Raw genomic sequence first — 21,905 nt, 5'->3', positions numbered from 1 at the left:
GAAGGGCTGCAGGTTCCTCATCCCTGCTGTAGGCAATCCTGAATCCTAAATGGGCCAATGGTCAGACTTGGTATAAGACAGCTTCCTATCTTCCTACTAGTGGGTTCTTAACAGTTCACCTTTGTGCTTCACATCGCAGTAACCAATTTGAGTCTTCGAAGAATTGCAGTAAAGCTAGTCTAGTTTACAGAACTGAGCGATTCAGAACTGTCCCTTTCCCAAATGAGTGGTTTTAAACTCAACAACAAGGAGTGCATCTGCTGACTTCACCTTTAGGCCCTAATGGGATAAAGGCATCACATGGCAGGTGCTTCAGAGTGTACAGAGAGAGAGGCAGAGGGAGAGGGAGCTTTAACATGCCTTGAGCCTCTAGGATAATGCAATATTTTGTAGTTACCAGTAATTGAGATAAACCTTTTGGTTTATTTTTAGCCTATTAATTGGTGCTTTTTCGTCCTCCAGCAGTCCATTAGTTTTCTGAGTACTAATTAACTGGCAGATAAAAAATACAATTTGTACTTGCTTCTAGTCTCAAAAATAATTAAAAGAAGGAGGTGCATGGGCCCAATGAAGGTAACTTGCTCAAGATATTCCTCCGCAACCTAAAACTTCCTTGTCTCTGTTGTGATGAATGCCTTCTTCCGAGCAGGTGAGGTTGATCCCTGACCTCCCTTAACTCAAAAGAAAGTTTTAGTAAACATTATATATATCGTTATCTTCCGTCACCACATAATTATCTTTGCCGACAGTCGATAACTACTCTGCCATCATTCCTCCCCAGAAGTCCTCTTGTTATATCTTGAATTATTGTTTTAAGCTATTTAAATTGTTTGGAGATTATACACACATATACCAAATTTGTTCAGTTCTTTGTGTGTGTTTTTAATGAAATAAAATTGGGAAAGAAATAAGTTCTGCAGCTCTGTACAGAATTATAGGACTGGAGAATTATAGGACTCATAGAATTATAGGACTAGAGGGTACTCCAAGTTTCAACAAGTACCCCTATCAACAAGTAAAGTCTCAGATATAATAACAACTGAGTTTATTTATTTGTTTGTGTGTTTTAACATAATGGGTTTTGTTCTAAGGAGTGAAGCTGAGCACAGTGGAAAGCATTCAGAGGGCCAGGCAGTGAGGTCATAATGCTACCTCTCAATTTACTGCTTTTTTTAAAAAAAGTGGGGAACAGTCTTAGGAATATATGCTTTCCCCCTCCTTATACCACTTACCCTTTCTGCAGCAAATGCCCTGCTCCTGCTTTTCATATGATTAAGAGAAATGTCAGGAATTAACTGCAATATGGTCTGCTTTAAATGGTATAATTCAAGAATAGGTCAGTTCAAGAACAGCATCCTTGCCACTCTGGTTCCCAAACTCATAAGAAATCCATAGAATCAGATAATAAGAGTTGTAGTATTGGAAGGCAATCACATTTACAGAATCCCCGACAGATGGCCATTCAACCTTTTGAGAAACCTCCAATGAAGGAGAGTCCACTATCTTCCAATATAGTCTGTTCCACTGTCAAACAGCTTTTCAGAAAGGTCTTTATAAAGTTTAGTTGGAATTCTTGTCATTTGAATCCATTGGTTCAGGTCCTGCCATCTGGAGCTGCAGAAAACAAGCTTGCCCTGTCTTCCATGTGATGTCAAAACCAATTGTGTTTTACAAAGCAAATTAATGCACTCTCTCCACTTCAGTATTGTTTTATTTATAGTCTACTGTATTTCATTAAAGATAGGTCAAACCTGCACACACACACACCCTCCAATAAACCCAGAACCCATGCACATTCCTGTTTCCTGGTGAGCTCACTGTCCAGTTTAAGTAATTAAAGAGTTTGGAGAAGAAAGGAAGCAAAATAAATAAAATTTAAAATTGCATTTAACAAAACAAGGTATCAGAAATTATTCAGCCTAATTCTCTGCTTGTTCCTCCTATTCCTTGATCAGTCTAGAGATAACCAGAGGACCGTATCAAGACATTAGAGGAGTAATTGGATGTGTTGCTTATTCTTTGTACTGTAGCCAGTTTATATCACTCTGGACATCTCCCATCTGTTAGCCCAATTTAGTGGATCAACTTTAGAGGCAATAGGGCAAACAGTCCACTTGGTAACAGCTAAAATAGCACTGCATACATAGCAAGTGAGTCACAGTTGCCTTGCTCTGTCCTATTTTCTGTAAAAACGCCGCGCTATGTAGGGAAGATAATGTAGCCTTTGGATTGTAGACAACTAAATTCTATTCAGAGTAAACCTATTAAAATTAACAGGCCTAGGTAAGTCATGTTGGGAAAGATGGAGGGCACAAGTAGAAGGGGACAACAGAGGACGAGATGGTTGGACAGTGTTCTCGAAGCTACCAGCATGTTTGACCAAACTGCAGGAGGCAGTGGAAGACAGAAGTGCCTGGCGTGCTCTGGTCCATGGGGTCACAAAGAGTCAGACACAACTAAATGACTAAACAACAAGTCATGTCCATTAACTTCAGTGAGTCTACTTGGAGAAGGACTAGCTTTGGAAGCAGACCAGAACCGGAAACCCTATTGTGGATGGATTTGGTGCAGTTAACCAAATACAAAATTGTGCATTGTAACAAAGTGCATTCCTCAAGGGCCATAGTCCAGACTTTCCTTGTTCCAGAAAAGGTTCCACCTCTGAATTCTGGCTCATGCAGAATGTTTCAAGGCAGCTTCTATCTCCGTTAACATTGTAAAGACTTGTAAAATCTTCTCTTACCTTCTGTTTAATTCCTACGCACATTTATGATGCTGAGCTTCCAAAGGGTTAGTTGATAGATGTTGCCCAGTGACTCACAGTTTCTGTTTGCTGGCTGACATAATCCATTAACTGCCTGAACTTACTGACTTCTGTGACAGCTGTGACAAAGGCACAGGTTTTGCCATGCCAAAGACTGCTGTGTGGTTTTTCCACCTGGAATTTCCTCCACCGGTACAAGGCTGGTATTGGACCTTTTGGCACCAACGGGGCATTGTTTTCAGTGGCCTTGCATACCTAGTTTCTCTCTTCCTCAGGAAAACATTTCTTGCCTTCACACCCACCCAGATTTCATCAGTCAGGTCTATTGTTTTGCAAGCTTTCTTGGCTCTCGTGACATCCACTTTTTATCACCTACACCTACACTGCTAACCCATAAATCCCCTGAACTCGGAATTTGAGGGAAGAGTAGAAGAGTACTTTAACACTGACAGGTTATGTCAAAAATCTCAACTAGGAATTCACATAGTCATCTGAATAGATGGCTATCCTGCATGCTCTCATTCCATTCCTTGCATTTAGTCTTGCTGGAGGGAAAGTAGGGACGGCACTGTACAGACAGTGGGGTTGTCCTTGCTTATAGACTCATCTTTTTGTCAGCCTTTCCCTTGGAATAATCTGCAACATTGCTCCTTGTAATGCTTTGTTTTTCCTTATTATCATTGGTATCATATGTCATTTCTCCATCCTTGTTCCTGTGCTGCTCTTTATGCATTTTCACTACACACCTGTAAAGATCAGCACAGGAATAATAAGGGATAAGTGACACTAGGAGTGATAAATGGACTGCTTGAGATGCCAGATTGGGACATCTCCATTAAATTTACTCAGAATGATTTGGGTTGCTTGAATGACTTAAGTTAATTCCCGTGCCAGTTGTCGGCAAGCCCTGACTGATAATGCAGCACTGGCATATTAAGTACCCATATCACCCAGGCAATTACCACAACGGGTAGCCTTCTTTACGCTTATTGAACATACATGGATGGGAAAATGTGTGGAATGGGAATTGATGTTGCATCTTTCTCCTGACTGGATGAAAAATTTCATTCACCCCATGTGGGGCCAGTCAAAAGAACTTGCTACACTTCGCGGCAAGTCAAATGGTCTTCCATGGTCTTTTGTAAAGTATGTTTCTTCCGAATTTTAATCTCCTTGCTGAATTTGTAAAGTTAGGTGTGAGAGCTGTTCTCTTTTATGGCTTGTTTACTTTTGTAAATTCTCTGTTGTGAAAATAAGGCATTGGACTTCTCTGTCCCCATTTCCAATGTGGTAAGTTCATCTTCCCACTGAGATAACAGACCTGTGTCTAGACTATACCACTTCAAGCTGGAACTGGAGCTTTCATCCATACAAATGCATAAGAAATGTTTTAAAAATACATTCCAGCAAGGCAAAGGCACTTGAGGAGGATGCAGAGCAGGGATGATGAGGGGGGAGGCCCTTGAGATGTTCCAGTGGCCCTATTTGACCCCTGGACCTAGGTGTCCTGGCGCTGCTTTGAAGGTTAACATCAGCATCTGGAAATAAAAATGGCCAGGTTGGCCAGGGGAATAATGTCGCTTGTAGTTTGGCCCTCACTTGGTGAGCCAGTTTGCACAGTTTACAGAAGTGAGTGCTGCATTTCTTAAGACTCACCCAGTAACTTATGTCCAGATTCAGAGGAGAGAGTGTAGGGCAGGGGTAGCAAACATGGTGCCCTCTAGATCTTGTGGTGTACAGCTCTCTTCACCCATTGCCGTTGGCCATGCTGGCTGGGCTGATGTGAGTTAGAATCCAAAGCATTTTGTAAGGCATTACACTGGCTAGCCCTGCAGTAGAATATTATAATTATATTTATTGGCTAAGACTGAAATTGGTGGTGGAGTGCATCAGAGGTGTGAAATAAAATTAAGTGCAAATGGTAACTCAGTGAGAACTGAACTGTCTCCCACCTGATCTTAAAGGAAAATGTGTTTTGGTTTGCATACATAAGTCCCTAATTTGCTACAACCTTGGCACTTCACCTGGATAATTTTCCAGCAAAGGCCGAGATCTGGAATGCATCAATCTTTCCATTCTGTTGATAGGTAGAACAACCTTTTCCTCTGGGTGGCAAAGAGAATCTGTGTCCAGTTCAACACTGAATTAATACTGAATTAATACTCGGGCAGTAAAGGTTGTCAGTTCATAATTAGTTTAGGAAACTCCAAGTATAGTCTAGAGGTGTGAAGTTTGGGCATTCTGGGAATGTTTTTAGAGGCATTCATGTATGCATGCCGACCATTTCTCTGTTCAATATTGTTTCCTCAAATATCCTGGCGGCGGGGATATGCAGGTCTTCACACACACACACACACACACACACACACACCCGGCTTGAGGCTAAAACTGCTTGGGGGGAATGACCCAAGGAGAAAAGGTCCCTTCCTTCTGCTCTAGATTAAAGCTTCCTGCAGCTGCTTTTCAATTTTTAAAAAATGATGGGAGGGAAATCCCATGCACCACTGTTTTAAAACTGAGAGGGTTTCTATGAGCTTAGATATTGTAGAAAGCCATGTGCATGGCTACTGCTGCTACTGCAGCAAACCACGGGGTTTAAACGTTTGCGTGGTGTGTGGGTTTCAAAGTCTATATTTTTCAAAGCTGAAACAATATTTTCTTAGGTTTTACAGCAGAGCAGGGCCCGAGAGATACGGCATTTTTCTTTACTCAGAGCTTCATCCAACTTCACTAGGTTTGACATAGGCCTCCTTAGAAGATGCCCATGATTGTGCCCTCTGCAGAGTTTTTAGAGTTGATTACATAAAATGGGGCTGGACGATTCAACTCTGTAATTTGTAAAGAATCAGGGCAGTGGGTAGCTTGAAAGTTGTTTGACATGGGAATGAACGGTTCTTTGTAAAATGCACTAGTGGGGGATGTGGGGGAAGTCATCTGGAGATTTTTTTAGAATTAGAATGCGTTAAGAGTACATGTATGGAACATATACATTAATCCATTTTTGTTGCATTGGTCTGGTCAATGTCATCTCTAAATTACTCTTTTAAAAGAGCTGCTTGTTGTCTTGGGCCAAATCCATTTTAAAAGTTTTTTTTAAAAAAATATTCTCCTGTCATTCCTGGAGCTATAGAGTTGTTGATCTTTTTATTTCTTGTTGTGAGAATCAAACCTACTCCATATGACACAAAACTTAATATAGTGAAGGGCATTTTAGTTTATATTTCAGGCCAGAATAGGCAAATTTGCTAATGTCAGTTTCTCCCAGTTTCTGTCCCCCTGCCCCAATTTTCTGCAATTTAAAAAATATGTGTATTTTTTAAATGCCCTCAAGGGGATGAAACAACTCCCTTATGAAGAAAGGATACATTGGAGCTTTTTCCATTTAGAGAAAAGGCAAGTGAGAGGGGTATACAATGGAGATATATAAAATGATGCATGGCATTGACAAGGCAGATAGAGAAAGGTTTCTCTCCCTTTCTCATCACAACATTGTAACTCAGGGACATTCAAAGAAGCTGAATGCCGAGAGACTCAGGGCAGACAAAAGAAAGTACCTGCTCACAAAACATATAGTTAAACTATGGAATTCACTCCCACAAGAGGCAGTGATGGCTGCCAACTTGGACAGCCTGAAAAGAAGTTTAGATAGGTTCATGAAGAATAAGGCTATGAGTGACCACTATCCATGAGGTCTATGTTCTGCCTCCACTGTTGGGGCAGTATGCCTCTGAATGCCAGTTGTGGGAAACCCCGGGAGAGGAGAGTGCTGATGCACTTGGGTCCTTCTTGCATGCTTCTCACAGGCATCTGGGTGACCACTGTGAGATCAGGATGCTGGACTAGATGGGCCATTGGCCTGATTCAACAGGCTCTTCTTATGTTAACTATGCATATTGACTATGGCAGTGCTGGTACTTGGGAAGAGCATTAGGAAAAATTCAGATTTTTCATTTGCTTCCATCAACTACCCATACTCTGTGTTTCCATGTAATTGCTTTTACCATGGTTTTCCATATCATGCAGGAACTATTTAAATATTATGGCATGTTGCTATGATTATAATTTTAATTATCACAAACATACTTGGAGTTTTTCATCTCTCTAATCTCATTATATGTCACTCCGTATTTTGGTTTAGTTTACTTTGCAACATGCTGTGCTCACAGTGCAGATTGCAATTCCAGCATGTGAGTTACTAATCACCATGACTAAAGCTGCAAGCTGGACGAGGGGAGGCACTTAATTGCCTTCCAGAAACCCTTCAGTATTCTGAATGTAGAACTAAGAGCCAAGGATGGCTGAGCGTCTAATCTTAAATTATTCCATGGACTCCCTGAGCAGACTTGGAAAACAAAATGCATTTGGAAACATGCTGCTTAAACGCCTTCATATCATGGACTTTGCAACCTTAGGGTGGACAGCTTTGAGTACAGGGATGGGCTCAGAGAAAAGTTTCTTAAAAACTAACTCATACGCTTTTGCATATTTGTGGGTTGCAGTTTCAAAGTAAAGGCAAACATGCAAAGATTCTCTCTTTTTAAAGAAAGTGCTAAAGATAAACCAACTCTCAATTGACACTTGCCGTTTTAAAAAAAAAATCAGATGAAAGCTATATGACAATCAAATACATGAATGGCCAGGTGTCTCCTAGCACCGGGGTACATTTCTCATATAGACCCTAAATGCTGAAAATGTTGCCCATGCCTATTTTAGCCCTTGTAAAAATCCTTAACTGGTAATGACCAGCAGCACATCCCTAGTTTTAATCCATTTGGGGATGAAGCCAAGCAGTGAACCAGAGAACCAAGAGCTTAGCCAGCACCCTGATGGTCTGCAGTCTCTGTTCAGCTGTGTAGAATTTAGCTACAGCTGACAGCATCTGTCCCACTCTGTTAAACACTTGAGTTCCGTAGCTGCAAATATAAAAGCTTTATTACCCTTTGGAAGATGTATTTCTTTAGCTTATAGGCACTTCCTGGCAACACAGACTGCCTTTTTCTGCCTGCTTGTTCCCCCTCCACTATTGCCACAGCAAAGGACTGCTACTACTTAGTGACTACTCCCTTTTTCTGTTCACCTAGGTTAGTCCTGCTGCAAAATGTACTAAGAGCCCTGCCTGAGAGCATGTATATAATTCCCTTAATCAGCCTGGTATGCTAACAGCACCTGTGTCAAACCTGAATTCCACAATCCAGGCCCAAAATGCAATGCAGTGCCCATCTAAAAAGGATGCCCAGGTAAAAGAAGATTCCCACATAACAATGTTAGATCCAGATGACCAACCATTGAAATATAACCTCACATATTGGGTGGTAGCCAACATTGTGCAAGCATATTTTCCCTTTCTCTTCTCCCCCCTACAGACCCCTGCCCCCATCTCATAGAATAGAATCATAGAGTTGGAAGAGACCACAAGGGCCATCGAGTCCAACCAGACTGCTCCAGAGGGTCCCCCAACACTCCCAAGCAGATATGATGGGCATGTTGGGGGCTACAGGGGCAGAGCTGAGTCCGGTTGTCTAAGTTTGTTTTGCTCTCAGATGGGCACAATTGGAAGTCGCCCATTGTTTGTGTAGCTTCCTTCTGGAAACCTGTAGTATGAAAAGGCACAACACTTGTAACTTTCAATTGTGTTAATTTTGTTCAAACAAATATCCTGACTTACTGATGCTATCAGCACTACAGTTTATATGATCTGCTGTAGATGAGCGTGCAAGAAAAATTATTGCAAGTCCAGGTTAGGCACTTGTTACAATAAGCAAATCCTCATGTACCATGCTCATAGTAAATGATGTGGAAGAGAGCAGTGGGTTTTCCTTGATTCAGCTCTTTGATCTTCCAGTGTTTCTGAGTGCTCTGTTGAGCAAGAGCCTAATAACTGAAGCATATATTTTGACAGGTTAGACTGAAGCCATGTTTTATTTGTTTAGAAGTCCCTTAATAATGGATAAAACAAATAAAATTTGAGAACTTTTTCTAGTGTGGAGGAGTGTTAAGCTTGCCTTCTTAATCCATCTTTTCCCCATGGGGCTTTTTCCTACTATGGCTACAACTTCTGTCATTTAAACTATGAAGGATATGTCATTTCTTATTGACCCTCACCTCAACTATGGACACACACATAGAGAGAAATAAATAGCAGAAATGCCAGCTCCTTTTCCAGGCTTTGTCCAACCCTGCAAAGGCATCCCAAGTATCCCAAATGTCAAACGCTAAACTCATGCAATGCTGCCAACAAGTGCTCCTTCAGTCTTTAAAATGGAGACAGGGCCTACAGAGGCACTGCCTGTTTTTATGCCGATATATTTATTTTATCACTTTAATTTACTATAATATTTATGTCCTTCGTGTCCAGCCTGTAATGATATGTTCAGGGTGGCTAGAAGTAACATCACTACAAAACAGTTCACACAGTGAACTAGAAACTGCAGAAAGTTAACCAAAGGACACAGCAGATAATGCACAGTCAATTTAAGAGTCAGACAAGACTATAAACAGACTGAAATAATAGTATTTTAGCCTTGTATCTAAATATCACGGAAGAGGGAGCAACCTCACAACAGAGGCCATGTCAATCATGCCTCTGATGGTTGGGCACAGAGCACAGCTTACTCAAGACTTGAGTGGATGGGTAGGGTCATTTGAGAGAAGCAGTCCCTTCAAGCAGTCTGGCCAAGATAATAACCAGCCCTTTGCATGTGTTTGTTCATTTGTTTAGAGTATTTTTTAATGTTACCTTCATTAAAATGTCCCAGAACAATATATGGTAAAATTATAAAAAGAACAACAGATTTCAAAACAAAAACAATACCTAGCAGCTAAAAACAAACTGTATCATTCAGCAGAATGGGTAAGCAAACCTGAATTACACCAGGTGGTGAAAAGCCTGGGCAAATAAAAACACATTCGCCTGGAGCCAGGATGACATCAAGGTTGGCACTAGTTGAACCTTCCTGGGGAGGGCATTTCAAAGACAGGAACTGGGCTCAGGAATAAACTGGAAGCTACTATGGATGAAATAACAACGGAGGTAATGTGCAGAAAGGGAGGCAGGGCTCTAGCTCAAACTCTGACTGCCACATATGGGTCTAGCTGAAGTTCCTGAACAATTTTTGGCATGTGCAGTTGCGGCCAGACTCCCCTTTTCCCAGGAACAGGCACAGCTGGGCAAACTGCACTCCTGACCGGCCAGGAGCAGAGCTGTTCCAGGGCCTGCTGTGGACCTGCTGATCCTCCAGGAGTGATGGATGCCCTTTCCAAAGTAGACTGTACCTGGTGAACTGAGCCATCTTTCCCATAGGGATTAGTGGTGCGTTGCACCAGGGCGCTGGCCTCTCAGGGGTGCCCCAGCAAGTGGGGGAACTGCACGGCTTTGCCGGCGGCCTCCCCTTTCCCTGCCAGCTACACCCCGCCAACCATATGGCTGGCGGGTGTGCATCTTCCTTCCCAAGCCTCTGTGGGGATCACTCTCCTCCCAAGGAGGCTTGGGAGGGAAGCTGTGGACCTGCCAGCCATATGGTTGGCGGGGTGCAGCTTCCCTTCCAAGCCTCTGCGGGTATTGCTCTCCCACAGCGGCATGGGGGAGAGTTGCACCCTCCCCGCTGGCTGGCAGTGCGCAGCTCCCCCCCCCCACTATCCATGGTAATTTGGGGGCTCTGGGCAGATATTTGCACCCCAGCGCCGCATCTGCTAAAGATGCCCCTGCTGGTGACCCGCTAGTCCTGCTGACCAGAACCACATCTTTCTACTCCATCCTCTTACCAAAATCCCATCTATTGAGTATGATTTCAGCTGTGCCTGTCCGGCAAATAATCTGTAAGGATAATGCATCCAGGCCAAAAAGGAAAGGATAATGCACCCAGGCCAAATTTCTTTTGTAAGTCAAAAGTAATTCTACAACTATGAGATTTTTGCAGTCTTACTTTTCCTTTGGCTATTTGGCACTGAAACTTATATGCCAAAGCATTTTAAATGAAGTGTTACAAACTGACGAACGGGAATTTAGATACCCGGTTCCCTTAAATTTGATGGGCAGCTGGATGCTTCATTCTGTCTTTTGAGCCTTTGATATTTCCCCTCCTCTTAACCTGTCTTTGGATGAACAGCTTTTCTGTCTAGTGAGCAATGGCATCATATTATCTCATCCTCATCAGTGGTGAAGTGTCAGTAGTTAAATTTTACTGCAACATTAGAAGTGTGTAAAATGGGATCAACTGAAGAAAGTGCTCAGCACAGCTTGGGTATGCACAGGAGTCAGCCCTATAATTAAAAAAAATGAAAAGGAGGAGAGGAAGAGGTCAGAGAGAGAACCAGCAGAAGGGAGGGCAAGGGTGGAAGAGATTTTACTGGCCTATCATTCCTGCTCATTAGCAAAGAAAAAAGAAAGAAAGGGGATTCTGTGTCTACATGGCAGTATAATGAGATTGCCAAAGTTGTGTGATCCTCCAGCCACAGTAATAGAATCAAGTGTAATTTTTCACATCTCACATTTTAACCTCTTATTTCTAAAAGGTTTTAAAGCAATGAAAGTTTGGGTGATAAATCAGAACGTCTCAATTGTTTAATTTCTGTTAGTTCAGAGCCTTCTCCTGGAATACTTCGTTGCAACAAACTTCATCATAACTGTGCTTAATACTTGTACAGTGGTACCTCGGGTTACAGACGCTTCAGGTTAGAGACTCCACTAACCCAGAAATAGTACCTTGGGTTAAGAACTTTGCTTCAGGATGAGAACACAAATCGCGCAGCAGCAGGAGGCCCCATTAGCTAAAGTGGTGCTTCAGGTTAAGAACAGTTTCAGGTTAAGAACAGACCTCCGGAACGAATTAAGTACGTAACCTGAGGTACCACTGTATAGCAAGTTCAAGTTTTCATGGGTTTCGCGTTCGTTTTCTAGTTGTGCTTTTCACAGGGAAAGTCAGTATTATGATCCTTCATATTGCAGATGAACCAGAGTGGCCACCTAGAGAGTTCATGGCAGAGGTGAGATTCAAACTAGGATTTTCTGATGTGTGGTAATGCTGGTCTGAATTATTCAGTCCAGATCTCTCTTTTTGGCATTTGTTTGTGTGTGTGTATGACAACAGCCGCCCAAATATGTTTGCGCCCTTGAGAGAAATTCTCCTATTTTTAAGTGTGTGTCTTCAGAATATTCATGTATTAATATCGCCAAGCCTGGTCTCTATTTAAAAGCAACCACCCACCCACCCACCCCTCTTAATCTTTCCATTGACGCTACACAGAAGAAAAGTGATGGCACAACTGAGTCAGAGCGGGGACCCCTAATTCATCCAGAAAGGTTTCTGTAATCCATGCCAGGTTGACCCTTTTATCCAGCATCAAATCCCAAATTATTGCCATATTATTGGAGACGGTTCTCAAATCAGCATTTGATGATGATGATTATGATGATGGTGGTGGTGGCATTACTATCATGCTTTTGAATGTTCAATGTACTATACAAACTACATATTTTTGCTATCCTTTCCACAGGTCTGTAAGTTAGAGTCTGAGGTTGGTGGGACAGTGCCCTACTTGTCCTAGTGGGCCAGCCTCCATTGTATGTATCCCAGAATGAAATGACCAAAACAGTCTTCTTTTTCTATCCCTATCTCCATTCCCATTAGCAGATTTAATGCACATACCTGTAGTCTGGTTGTTGTGATTCACAATGCGAACTGGGAGTTCTACAGCATTCTAGCTAGCTTGGCAAAGAACTAGAAATTAACTTTTTTTAAGTCCAGTGAGTTGTTTGTGTCCTTTGTCTGTTACCTGTTAATTCTGTAGGTATATTTAAGGTGCTGCTTGTTTGGAGTTAGGCCTGGAAGCTTCAAAGTATATACTTTCTGTGTACCTACTGGGAATGTTCCTCTTTGGTGTTCTTGAATTGTTTCTGTCTGAATAGGGTCACATGGTGAAGGCAGGAATAATCTTGTTCATTGGTAATAAAACTAAGAAGACAGAGGGATATTACCCTTGAAATTTAACAACACAGTGACAATCTCTTTCCCTGTTTTTTTTCAGTAAACTGGCAAGAGGGGTTGACATTTGAACATTTGCCGTTAGAGGGGGATAATGGAGATGCAGTTTTATTGAAAACAGCTGTGCTATACACAAAGAACAGCAATGCTCAGTGCACCCATATGTAAGACATACAAATCCTCTGATTACAGTCTTCCCAGCCAACTCAGCATGGGAACACTTTGATTTCCACCAGCATCTTTACATTCACACCCAAAGCCTAGAGTCCCATCTAACTGTAATGTATTGATTTTATCGTTTATGTGTTTTCAACATCTCTACCCCCAACTGTATCTCATATTCAAATTAGATTAATAGTATGAAGAGGATTTAGAAACCAAAAAGAATCGGCAAATGGGAGAAAATCAATAAATAAGAAAATCGTATCCCTAAACGCAAATAATTTGTTGCTTAAGATGAAGTGACAGATTTCAGGAATCATCCCAAAGGGTAGACAAAGCCTATTAGATGGTATTATAGCCTTCCCTGTTTCATTCCAGCTAGGCAGACTTTCTGATCTTCCTCTCTGAAATGCACATTTGGAAGGTTGGCCTAAGCAGCTGGCAAGAGCTTCTCCTGTCAAAATGGATGAATGGACTAAACAGCTTTTCTCTGTAATTTGGAAGCTACCAGGTCCATAAGCAATATATAACATTAGCATGCCAGTAGAGAAGGCATGGGACTCCTGGTTATAGAACCATGCAAAAGCTAACAAATGGCAATTCAGTTCATGAGGCTCTTGTGGCTGACAGCAACATGTCATTGTCTAAAACCCTTTTTAAAAACAATATTATTAATATTTTTATTTTTGCATATAAAGCATGCACCATGCACATCTATGCATGCACAAGCACATCATTGAATCCTCTACTCCCCCCCCCATCTTGTTCTATGTGCATCTGCTCAGATCTAAGGTCTATGAAATTTACACTGATGTGGAGATGCGTGATAAAGAAATACAATCAAATACACATGGCTTAAGAAATTCCCACTTTGTATTGTATGTGGTTCCCAGGGAGTCACTGAGCAGACACAAAACTATTTAGCTTCAGCAAGGTGGCATCCTCATGTACCTTTAAGCCCTGCCCAGGGACCTGGGTCTCTGACAAATTATTGCACATAATGTATGTAAACAGAAGATTGAAATCTGTAAAATCTGCTAGTGATTCCATTTGAATATTAGTTTCAGCAATAATTATTCCCTCCCGAAAGGCGGACTGTATTACCCTTTAAGGCTAAAAGAAGTATCCTAGAAACAACTTCCCAAGCATTTGGAAATCTACTGTCTATAAAATTATTAATGTTTAATCACGTAACGATTAATGTTTGATCACTTAACTATTAATTAACTAATGACAGCTTTCTCAATGCTGGTTCCTTTAAAGTTTTTCTTTCTTTCTTTCTTTCCTTGTCAGATTTCAATCTTCTGTTTACATACATTATGTGCAATAATTTGTCAGAGACCCAGCCTTTTATATGTAATGTTCCTTCCTTGGCTGCTCATGTCAGGAATGGAATACTTGGGGCAAGGTTCCACTCTCCCTTCTCTCTATATGCACAAATGCATGCATGTTTGCCAACCCTGCCGTTTTATAAATAATTCTTCAAAGACTTATTTCCACAAATATAGTTTGTCTTTACTTTACTTTGTATTGCACCTTATTTATTTATTTTCTTTCTTTCTTTCTTTAAAATGCATAACCAGATCTTGGGAGACACACAGACATTGAAAAGACAAAAAGACTTGAAACTTAAATATAGTCAAGTAGCGTGATAGACAGCCTCGTCCTGTGCATGTTTACTCAGAAGTAAGCTCCACAGAGTTCAATGGGACTTATTCCAAAGTATGCATAGGACTGCAGCCTTAGTAATAAAGACACTAACATGTGACAGGAGGATAGGAACCAGATAGTTTGCTGTTTACCTTGCTCTCACCCTGCGAAGTTATGTGTATTTACTCTAGAGCACATGGGACAGCTTTGGAATAACTGAGGTTCTCAATTGCTACAGGAAACTGGCTGGGCTCCCAAACAACAGAATGACTTTTTTTAAAAAAAAAAATCATGCTACAATTCACATTTTTATTTTATATACAAGCAAGTTGAGCAAGAAACCTTCCCCAGTGATCTTTATCTCAACATTATTAACGTTTTAATGTTCATCAGGGATGCACCAGAGCCAGATTCTTAACGATTTAGCCGTGTTGTTAAAAGTCCTCTGTCAACTGGAAGCCACAACAAAGGAGCTGGAACATGGTTATAAGTCAATACTGTCCACTAGGCTTCGTGCCAGCCCTTCCCAGAGCCCTCTTCAGCACACATGTGCAGTGGCTCGAAGCCCAACCCACCTCGTTCAAGTTGCCGGGTGTGTGGTGAAAGATTCAGATGGAGTTGCAGAGATGTGTCTTGCCAAAGTCAGGCTGAAGGAAGAGGGAAGCTTGATCCGCTCTGTATGTGTTAACAGGAGAAAGGAAAGCCTCTCATGGGTCTCTTAACTTAAAGCCTACTGTCTTTGGTCGGCGCTTCTACATGTGAGCATGCTGCCTTGCCCAGGGGTATGGAGGGAGAGGGCAACAGAAAAAGAGAGCTCGAGACTGCAGTTTCCTGACATTTCTTCGCTTTCTCTATTTATGAAGGAAATAAATTACGTTGCTTTTCTGGTGGTTTGTGGGAGAATCTGTTCAGTTAAGCCCGCTTTCCAGCTGCATAGTCTGTCCAGCATAAACTGCATCTATGTGGTGTGTTAATGTACTCTGTAGGCACAGGAATGTAATAACAAATCTGCCAAGAGTTGCTTGAATGCACCAGGATTTTAACAGATTCTAGTTAACACACACATGGATCCACCCTGGCCCATGCCCTCCATGCGTAAACAAATTCCTATTTATATGGCCTTTATCGCTGCAGTAGCTGTGTTTTTATCAGCTTTTAATGCTAATGCTCTCTGGGGCCTTCATCAACATGACAGCCAAGAAAGCTAGCTATCATTAGCCATTGCACTCTTGCTGCAGTATACATCTGCCCTTCTTTTGGTAGCATTCTGTCTTTGTTGTTTTTACCTGTCTGCTCCCAACCTTTATACAGATTAAAAGTGCAGGGACATCCAACAAACCAGTAATGTTAGGAGATGTCTGTGTATTTATACATTTGAACAGTGGGGTTCTTACCTTGACTCCAACTTGGAGTGAGTGAGTAAAACCTGGGTATTTATACGCAGGAGGGCGGAGTATAAAAAAGAAAGAAATTTATGTGCAAGTACTTGTGAAGGGACGCGGGTGGCGCTGTGGGTTAAACCACAGAGCCTAGGGATTGCCGATCAGAAGGTCGGCGGTTCGAATCCCCGTGATAGGGTGAGCTCCCATTGCTTGGTCCCTGCTCCTGCCAACCTAGCAGTTCGAAAGCACCTCAAAGTGCAAGTAGATAAATAGGTACCGCTCTGGCGGAAAGGTAAACGGCGTTTCCGTGCGCTGCTCTGGTTCGCCAGAAGCGGCTTAGTCATGCTGGCCACATGACCTGGAAGCTATACGTCGGCTCCCTCGGCCAATAAAGTGAGATGAGCGCCGCAACCCCAGAGTCGGCCACGACTGGACCTAATGGTCAGGGGCCCCTTTACCTTTACCTTCACGTGTGGATAAGGAAACTCTGTGGGTGGTACAGGATAATATCCCTCCCATCAGTCACTTTAGAATGTCAAGAGCAGGTTGAAACAAACATTATTGGCTTTCACGATACAGCATGTGAAAGGGAGCTGTACTTCCTGTATTTACGCAGGGCATTAATAGCCAAAGTAGGATTGTACATACACCTATTTGCTGGGCATGCCTTATGAGAGTACAACACACACAAAATATTTCCTGTATATTCATATTACTGAGATCACTGGTGGTACACTTTTGGCGGTCCCTGATGTTCAGTCAGTATTTGCCAGGCAATGAGCCTGCAGTGTGAAAGATTGGAGACATCCCTGATTTCTTTCAGACATTTTTTAAAAAACTGCACTGCTCTGACAGACCTTTGGAATTTGATTTTTTTTTTAGCAACCATTTTTTATTGACATGTTATATGCTGCTTTAATGTATTTTGTTCTTCTGTTGTATGCTACCTTGATATATTTCTTATGAAAGTGTATGCATTCCTATCTTCATATTTCTTACTACATCATTAAAAAACCAAGGCCCCATTCTTTACTCATGAAATAGCTCCCCTGCAGACCCATTTCTGTTTTCCTGAGGAAAACTTATTCAGTCTATTGAAAAGTGACATTACCATAGAATTGTGCAAACTGGCCATAGGGTTTTTACATGTGATGACATTCTTCGCGAATCCAGAATATAGCAAACTATCTCAGAAGAATTAACAACTGAATTTCTCTTTGTCCAAGATTGCCTTTACAGTTACTTTCTGCAGACTTGTTTGTCAGAATTACCCTTTGTCCAAGGTTGCATTTACACAGATATTTTCTGCAGACTTGTTTGTCTGAAGGTTTTTGGCTGTTATCCAAGAAATAGAGGCGCACCTTTTAGAAATTTAAATTATTCTGCTTTAGGAAGAATGTAGAGCCTGTAAATGAAGTTTACTTCTTGGTCCTGACTATGAAGATATGAGCCGCCTTTGAAAATGTCTCTAATGGAACGAACAATTACTTTTCCTTTAGCTAGTGTCAGGTTTAGTGCTTGTCCCACACAAGACACAGAATGCTGGGATTTTAAGTAGCTGAGGTTTATTTCTCAACAACAGGCTTACAGCAGTCCAAGCTTCCACAATTCATCCTTCGCCGTCAGAGTCAGTTGACTCGACTGGCTTCTGACCCCTCCCAAGGCCAAATATACGCCATGTCCTCCCCTGCCTCCTGCTGGTCCACCTCTGCTCTAATCGCTTGCTCCCCTTCCTACTTCTTGGAGACTCAGGTGCAGCCAGTTCCTCCTCCTCTGGAGATTCCTCTCTGCTGGGCGTGACCCTGACAGCTAAATAGCTCCAAAAAAGCACAAATATTACAAAATAATCTAAAAGTAAATGAAGAAAATTGCGCTTAGCCATTACCATGGGATTGTCATGGTCATATAAAGGGAGCCTTGGGTACTTTACACAGTATGAAAATAAATGTATTTGAAAATTCCCTGATATGCCATCAAGTAGCTGGTTTACCTCAAAACTCCATTCTTGATCCAACTGGTGATATAGCTGATAAAGTGGACTGGGATTTATTATTATTATTATTATTATTATTATTATTATTATTTACAATATTTAAAACTTTGGCACAGCTTTCGGTTTTCAAATGAAAGAATACAACATATATTTCCCTTACTGCCATTCCCAACATGGACAAATCAGCAATCTTCAACACTTTCAGATCCAACCTTTAACTCAAATGTGCATTTGAGGCCACATCTCTTAATTATTTTTTATCATGTCCGGTGATAATATACTGCACCTGCTGATGTTCATGATCCACCAACTGAGCACCAGTGGGCTAACTAATATTTTGTTGCTATGGTTGGGTAATTTCCATTTGTAAATATTCCTACTTTGTTCCCTTTCATAAGGGATGGGATGGCAGTTCAGGGATGGGGAAATGGTTGCCTTCCAGAGGCTGCTGAATTCCAACTCCCATCATCCCTGACCCACTGGGCATGCTGGCTGGGGCTCCTGGAATCCAACAATATCTGGAGGTTCCCCACTCTTCCTGTACTTCACCAATTTATGCGCTTGAAGCCTGCTTGCAACTTCAATTATCCAGCTTAAGGGTAATGTTTTCTTCCATTCATATATTTGAATTTGCTGGTCTACCAAGTTTCCACATCAGAAGGCTTTGGTGCGTAGCTTGTATGTAGCATAAAAATGACTTTGGTAAAGAAATATGGTGTTGGGGATTTAATCTGAAAGGTATTCAAAATAAAACAGCCATGTCTTTGAATTTGTCTCACGCTGTGAACAAAAACAAATGTTTCAATATGGCAGCAACAATTTTCTTCCCATTGAATTATTTTTTTAAAAAAAAATCAGTTGGCATGGGAACCATTTGTTCTTGTCATTTGCTGGTGAGGTTCTGGCAGCTCACTAAACACTGATGTGCAGAAAAAGGAAAGAAAACACATTCCTTTGCACACTGGACTTTATTTTCGAGCTCTACAAAGGAAACTGCAAAACAAACAACAGATTACCAGATGGGCCTATGTATCAACAATAATAAAATTTTCTGAGCTCAAGGTTAAAAGGTATTAGGTTATGACTATTTGCTACAACATCCCAACTGTGAAATTACTGCTGTTAAGACAGAGGGACACCATGGTGAGTCACATTCTCCATCTAAACGTAGGATGGGGAACCTATAAGCCTCCAGATGTTGTTTGCCTATCACTCCCATAGTGCCAGGCCATTATCTTTGCTGGCTGGGGCTGATGGGAGTTGGAGTCCGACAGCACGTTTCCCATCTCTGATCTAAACATAGAACCCTATGTGTGTCTGATGCACGCACAAAGTGTCCGTATATGTGTGTGTTTCCATTTTGTAGAGGGGGCATCTACACATCTGTGTTTCTTTTCTTTCTATTAAAAAAAATATTCCTATTACAAAATTGTACATACAGAAATCATAAAATCTATGTTTCTTTACATGGTATGGAGCAAGGAAGACTTTGTGGCCAGTAGAGCTAATGGGATAAGAGCTGGAGCCCCTGAAACTGCAAAACATTACAAAATTAGGGTGCCACATAAGCCCTCTTCAGGCATTACAAAAGAGAGAAGTTGCAACATGAAAGAAGTCACTGAGGGCAAGTGCAGTAACCCTACCCCACCCATGCCCATTTTTTTCATCTTCCACAAGTTGGGAGGCAACTGAATACAGCACACTTGTGGTCTTGCATCTATGAAGGATACCCTAAATGTTTTGAAGCCCTGGTTTTATTTATTTTGACCAGACCATCTGAGTGGTCTACTTGTGTGAGGTGGGAACTCAAGCAATGCTGCTGCAGCAACTTCCATAATATATGAAGAATGAGAATTCCTCTTCTCAAATGATTCTGCTATGGTATTACATGAGTCCCTGCTTCCCATAAGCTGTTAAATGCACAGATACATGGCTGATCGTAGCACAGAGAGAAATTAGGCAACAAGGCTCTAATTTTTACCTCAGGCATTATAATGCAGTGAAGAAAAGATGGAGACTTCTTCATGTAGCTTCATCTTTCCTTGGCAAACACACAAAAAACAATCCTCTTTGGAACATTCCATTTTTTTTCTTCTTCTGCAAAGCTTGATATCAGCATTTCTAATCTTGTGGGCTGGTATTTTTATAGATTACCAATGAAGGATAGTCCTCAGGGGCTTTGTAAGGAATTTAATTCTCTCAATAAAGTAAGAGGACTTCAGAACTATGATCAGAGGAACAAGGCCTTAGGAGTTCTCACCTCAGGAACCGAAATATATTTCATGTTCTGACATGTATTACAAGTGGGTGCTGTAACCTGCACACATCCTCTGGCAAACATTTGTTCACAGATTGAGGAAATACCCTTCAATAAATATAGTTGTGCCATTTACACGGTTGAAAAGAGGAGTTGGAGAATGACTAAAGCTATTTGCACGACTGTGTTCTCATGACTGTCCCTGACATCCCCACAGGACCCAGTCAGTGTCCCTGGACATGCATCCAGCTCTAATTCCCATCTTGGATGAGGCCCAATACTCTTGCTGCAGACACCACAGCCAAAATATACATCTGATATCTGGGGAAAGAGATACAGAGGCGTGTGAATCAGCAAAAAAATAAGGAACAGTAATGAGAGATCTGGCCCTTAGTCCAAGATGCTACAACTAAACGGCTACGAAGTTGACAGGACATGATTAAACAAACTTTGTTGTAGACCCAGAAACAAGTCATCTGAACTTTTGGGGGCTTTTTGGTTGTATTTAGGGGCATTGCTACATAAATATTATGTCCCCTTCTTTGTATTCATTAAATACAGGGATGTTCATTATTGAAATGGTCTAACAGGTTTAGGAAACTTGTGGTCTTCAGATATTGTTGGGCTCTCATCATCCCTGACCATTGGCCAAGCTGGCTAGAGCTGGTGGGAATTGGAGTCCAATTGAGGGTCACAGATTCCCCACTTCAGAGCTGGAAGATCTCCAAACCTTTTATTCATCCTTGTTTAATGACATGGAATTCTGTTTATATAAAGTTGCATAGACACCAACTCATAGTGAACTGGGGGCTGAATTACCGATGGCTTTAAAAGCCCTGGGGAATCTGGTTCACAAATCCTCAGACTGTGTTGCTCACCATTTATGTATATGCACCTGGTTGAAAGACATCATCCATTCATTCTGTCTTTTGTCTCTTCCCCAGGCCTTGTGATGAGCACCACCCAGAAGTGAAGGCTGATGGTTATGTGAACAACCTTGCAGAAGCTGTGGATGTGATTCTAAAACAACTGCATAAGTAATGGAGCTGCAAGGAGTGACTGAAGGCATAAAGAGGGGTGACTTAACTTGAGGTCTGTGACCTTTTGTGCACATCTCTGCTCAGCTCATTTACATATATTCACCTAGTTTTTAAATGCAGTAATTGTGTTGCAGTGAGGAGCACTACATACATGCCTCAAAAGTCTAGTTTTTCTAACTTGTCTTTGCAAGTAACTACAGTGAAATACTGACTACAGCGAAAAGTCATGAAGTCTAGTGCATCCTTATAGCAGCCACCCTTCTGAATCTTTTGTATCGTAACTGTTTTGGGTACGTCTAACCATGTCCTATCACTGAATAAACATCTGTGCCACATACCACTTGGCCTGGGACCTGCTTCCTGTGCTGGCTGGTGTTTTTCTGTTTCCTGGAAGAAAGCCCACAAAGGGAGGTCACTTTGTCTCTAGGTCACTTTCCTAAGAAATCAGTGCAGAAGTGACCCAATTCTTAACCAGAGAATGGGGAGGTTATATTTTTAGATTGCCTTCCATTCTTGTGGTTTCTCTGAGTTCAGTTGCCCATGCAGGCATTGTCCTTGGAGTGAAGGACACGTGTAAAGCAGAGGAGCTGCTTTGTTCAAGTTCAAGAGCTGAAATGGTAGCATCCAGTATTGCAGGAAAGGACCTTGTCGCCAGACTCCAATTCCCATAAACCCCT

At 41.6% G+C, this 21,905-nt stretch overlaps 1 protein-coding gene across 3 annotated transcripts in view; it reads left to right on the top strand.

Annotated features, from left to right (window-relative positions):
- LHPP (phospholysine phosphohistidine inorganic pyrophosphate phosphatase) overlaps positions 1 to 21,565 on the top strand; it is a gene marked incomplete at its 5' end in the record, with an annotated part of 110,673 nt that extends 89,108 nt beyond the window's left edge. For 2 of the 3 annotated variants that reach the window (XM_079976776.1, XM_079976775.1), the window contains one exon: positions 21,133 to 21,565. In XM_079976776.1, coding sequence (XP_079832902.1) covers positions 21,133 to 21,141 — 9 coding nt within the window. In that variant the 3' untranslated portion in view covers positions 21,142 to 21,565. The remainder of the gene's footprint in view (positions 1 to 21,132) is intronic. The other variant, XR_013839085.1, reaches the window with a different exon arrangement.
- Between the last annotated feature and the right edge of the window lie 340 nt (positions 21,566 to 21,905).

Source organism: Podarcis cretensis, assembly GCF_951804945.1.
Source record: "Podarcis cretensis genome assembly, chromosome: 5".
In the NCBI taxonomy this organism is placed as follows: Eukaryota; Metazoa; Chordata; class Lepidosauria; order Squamata; family Lacertidae; genus Podarcis; species Podarcis cretensis.
Note: the sequence above shows the minus strand (reverse complement) of the source record. Positions and strands in the feature narration are given on the sequence as shown.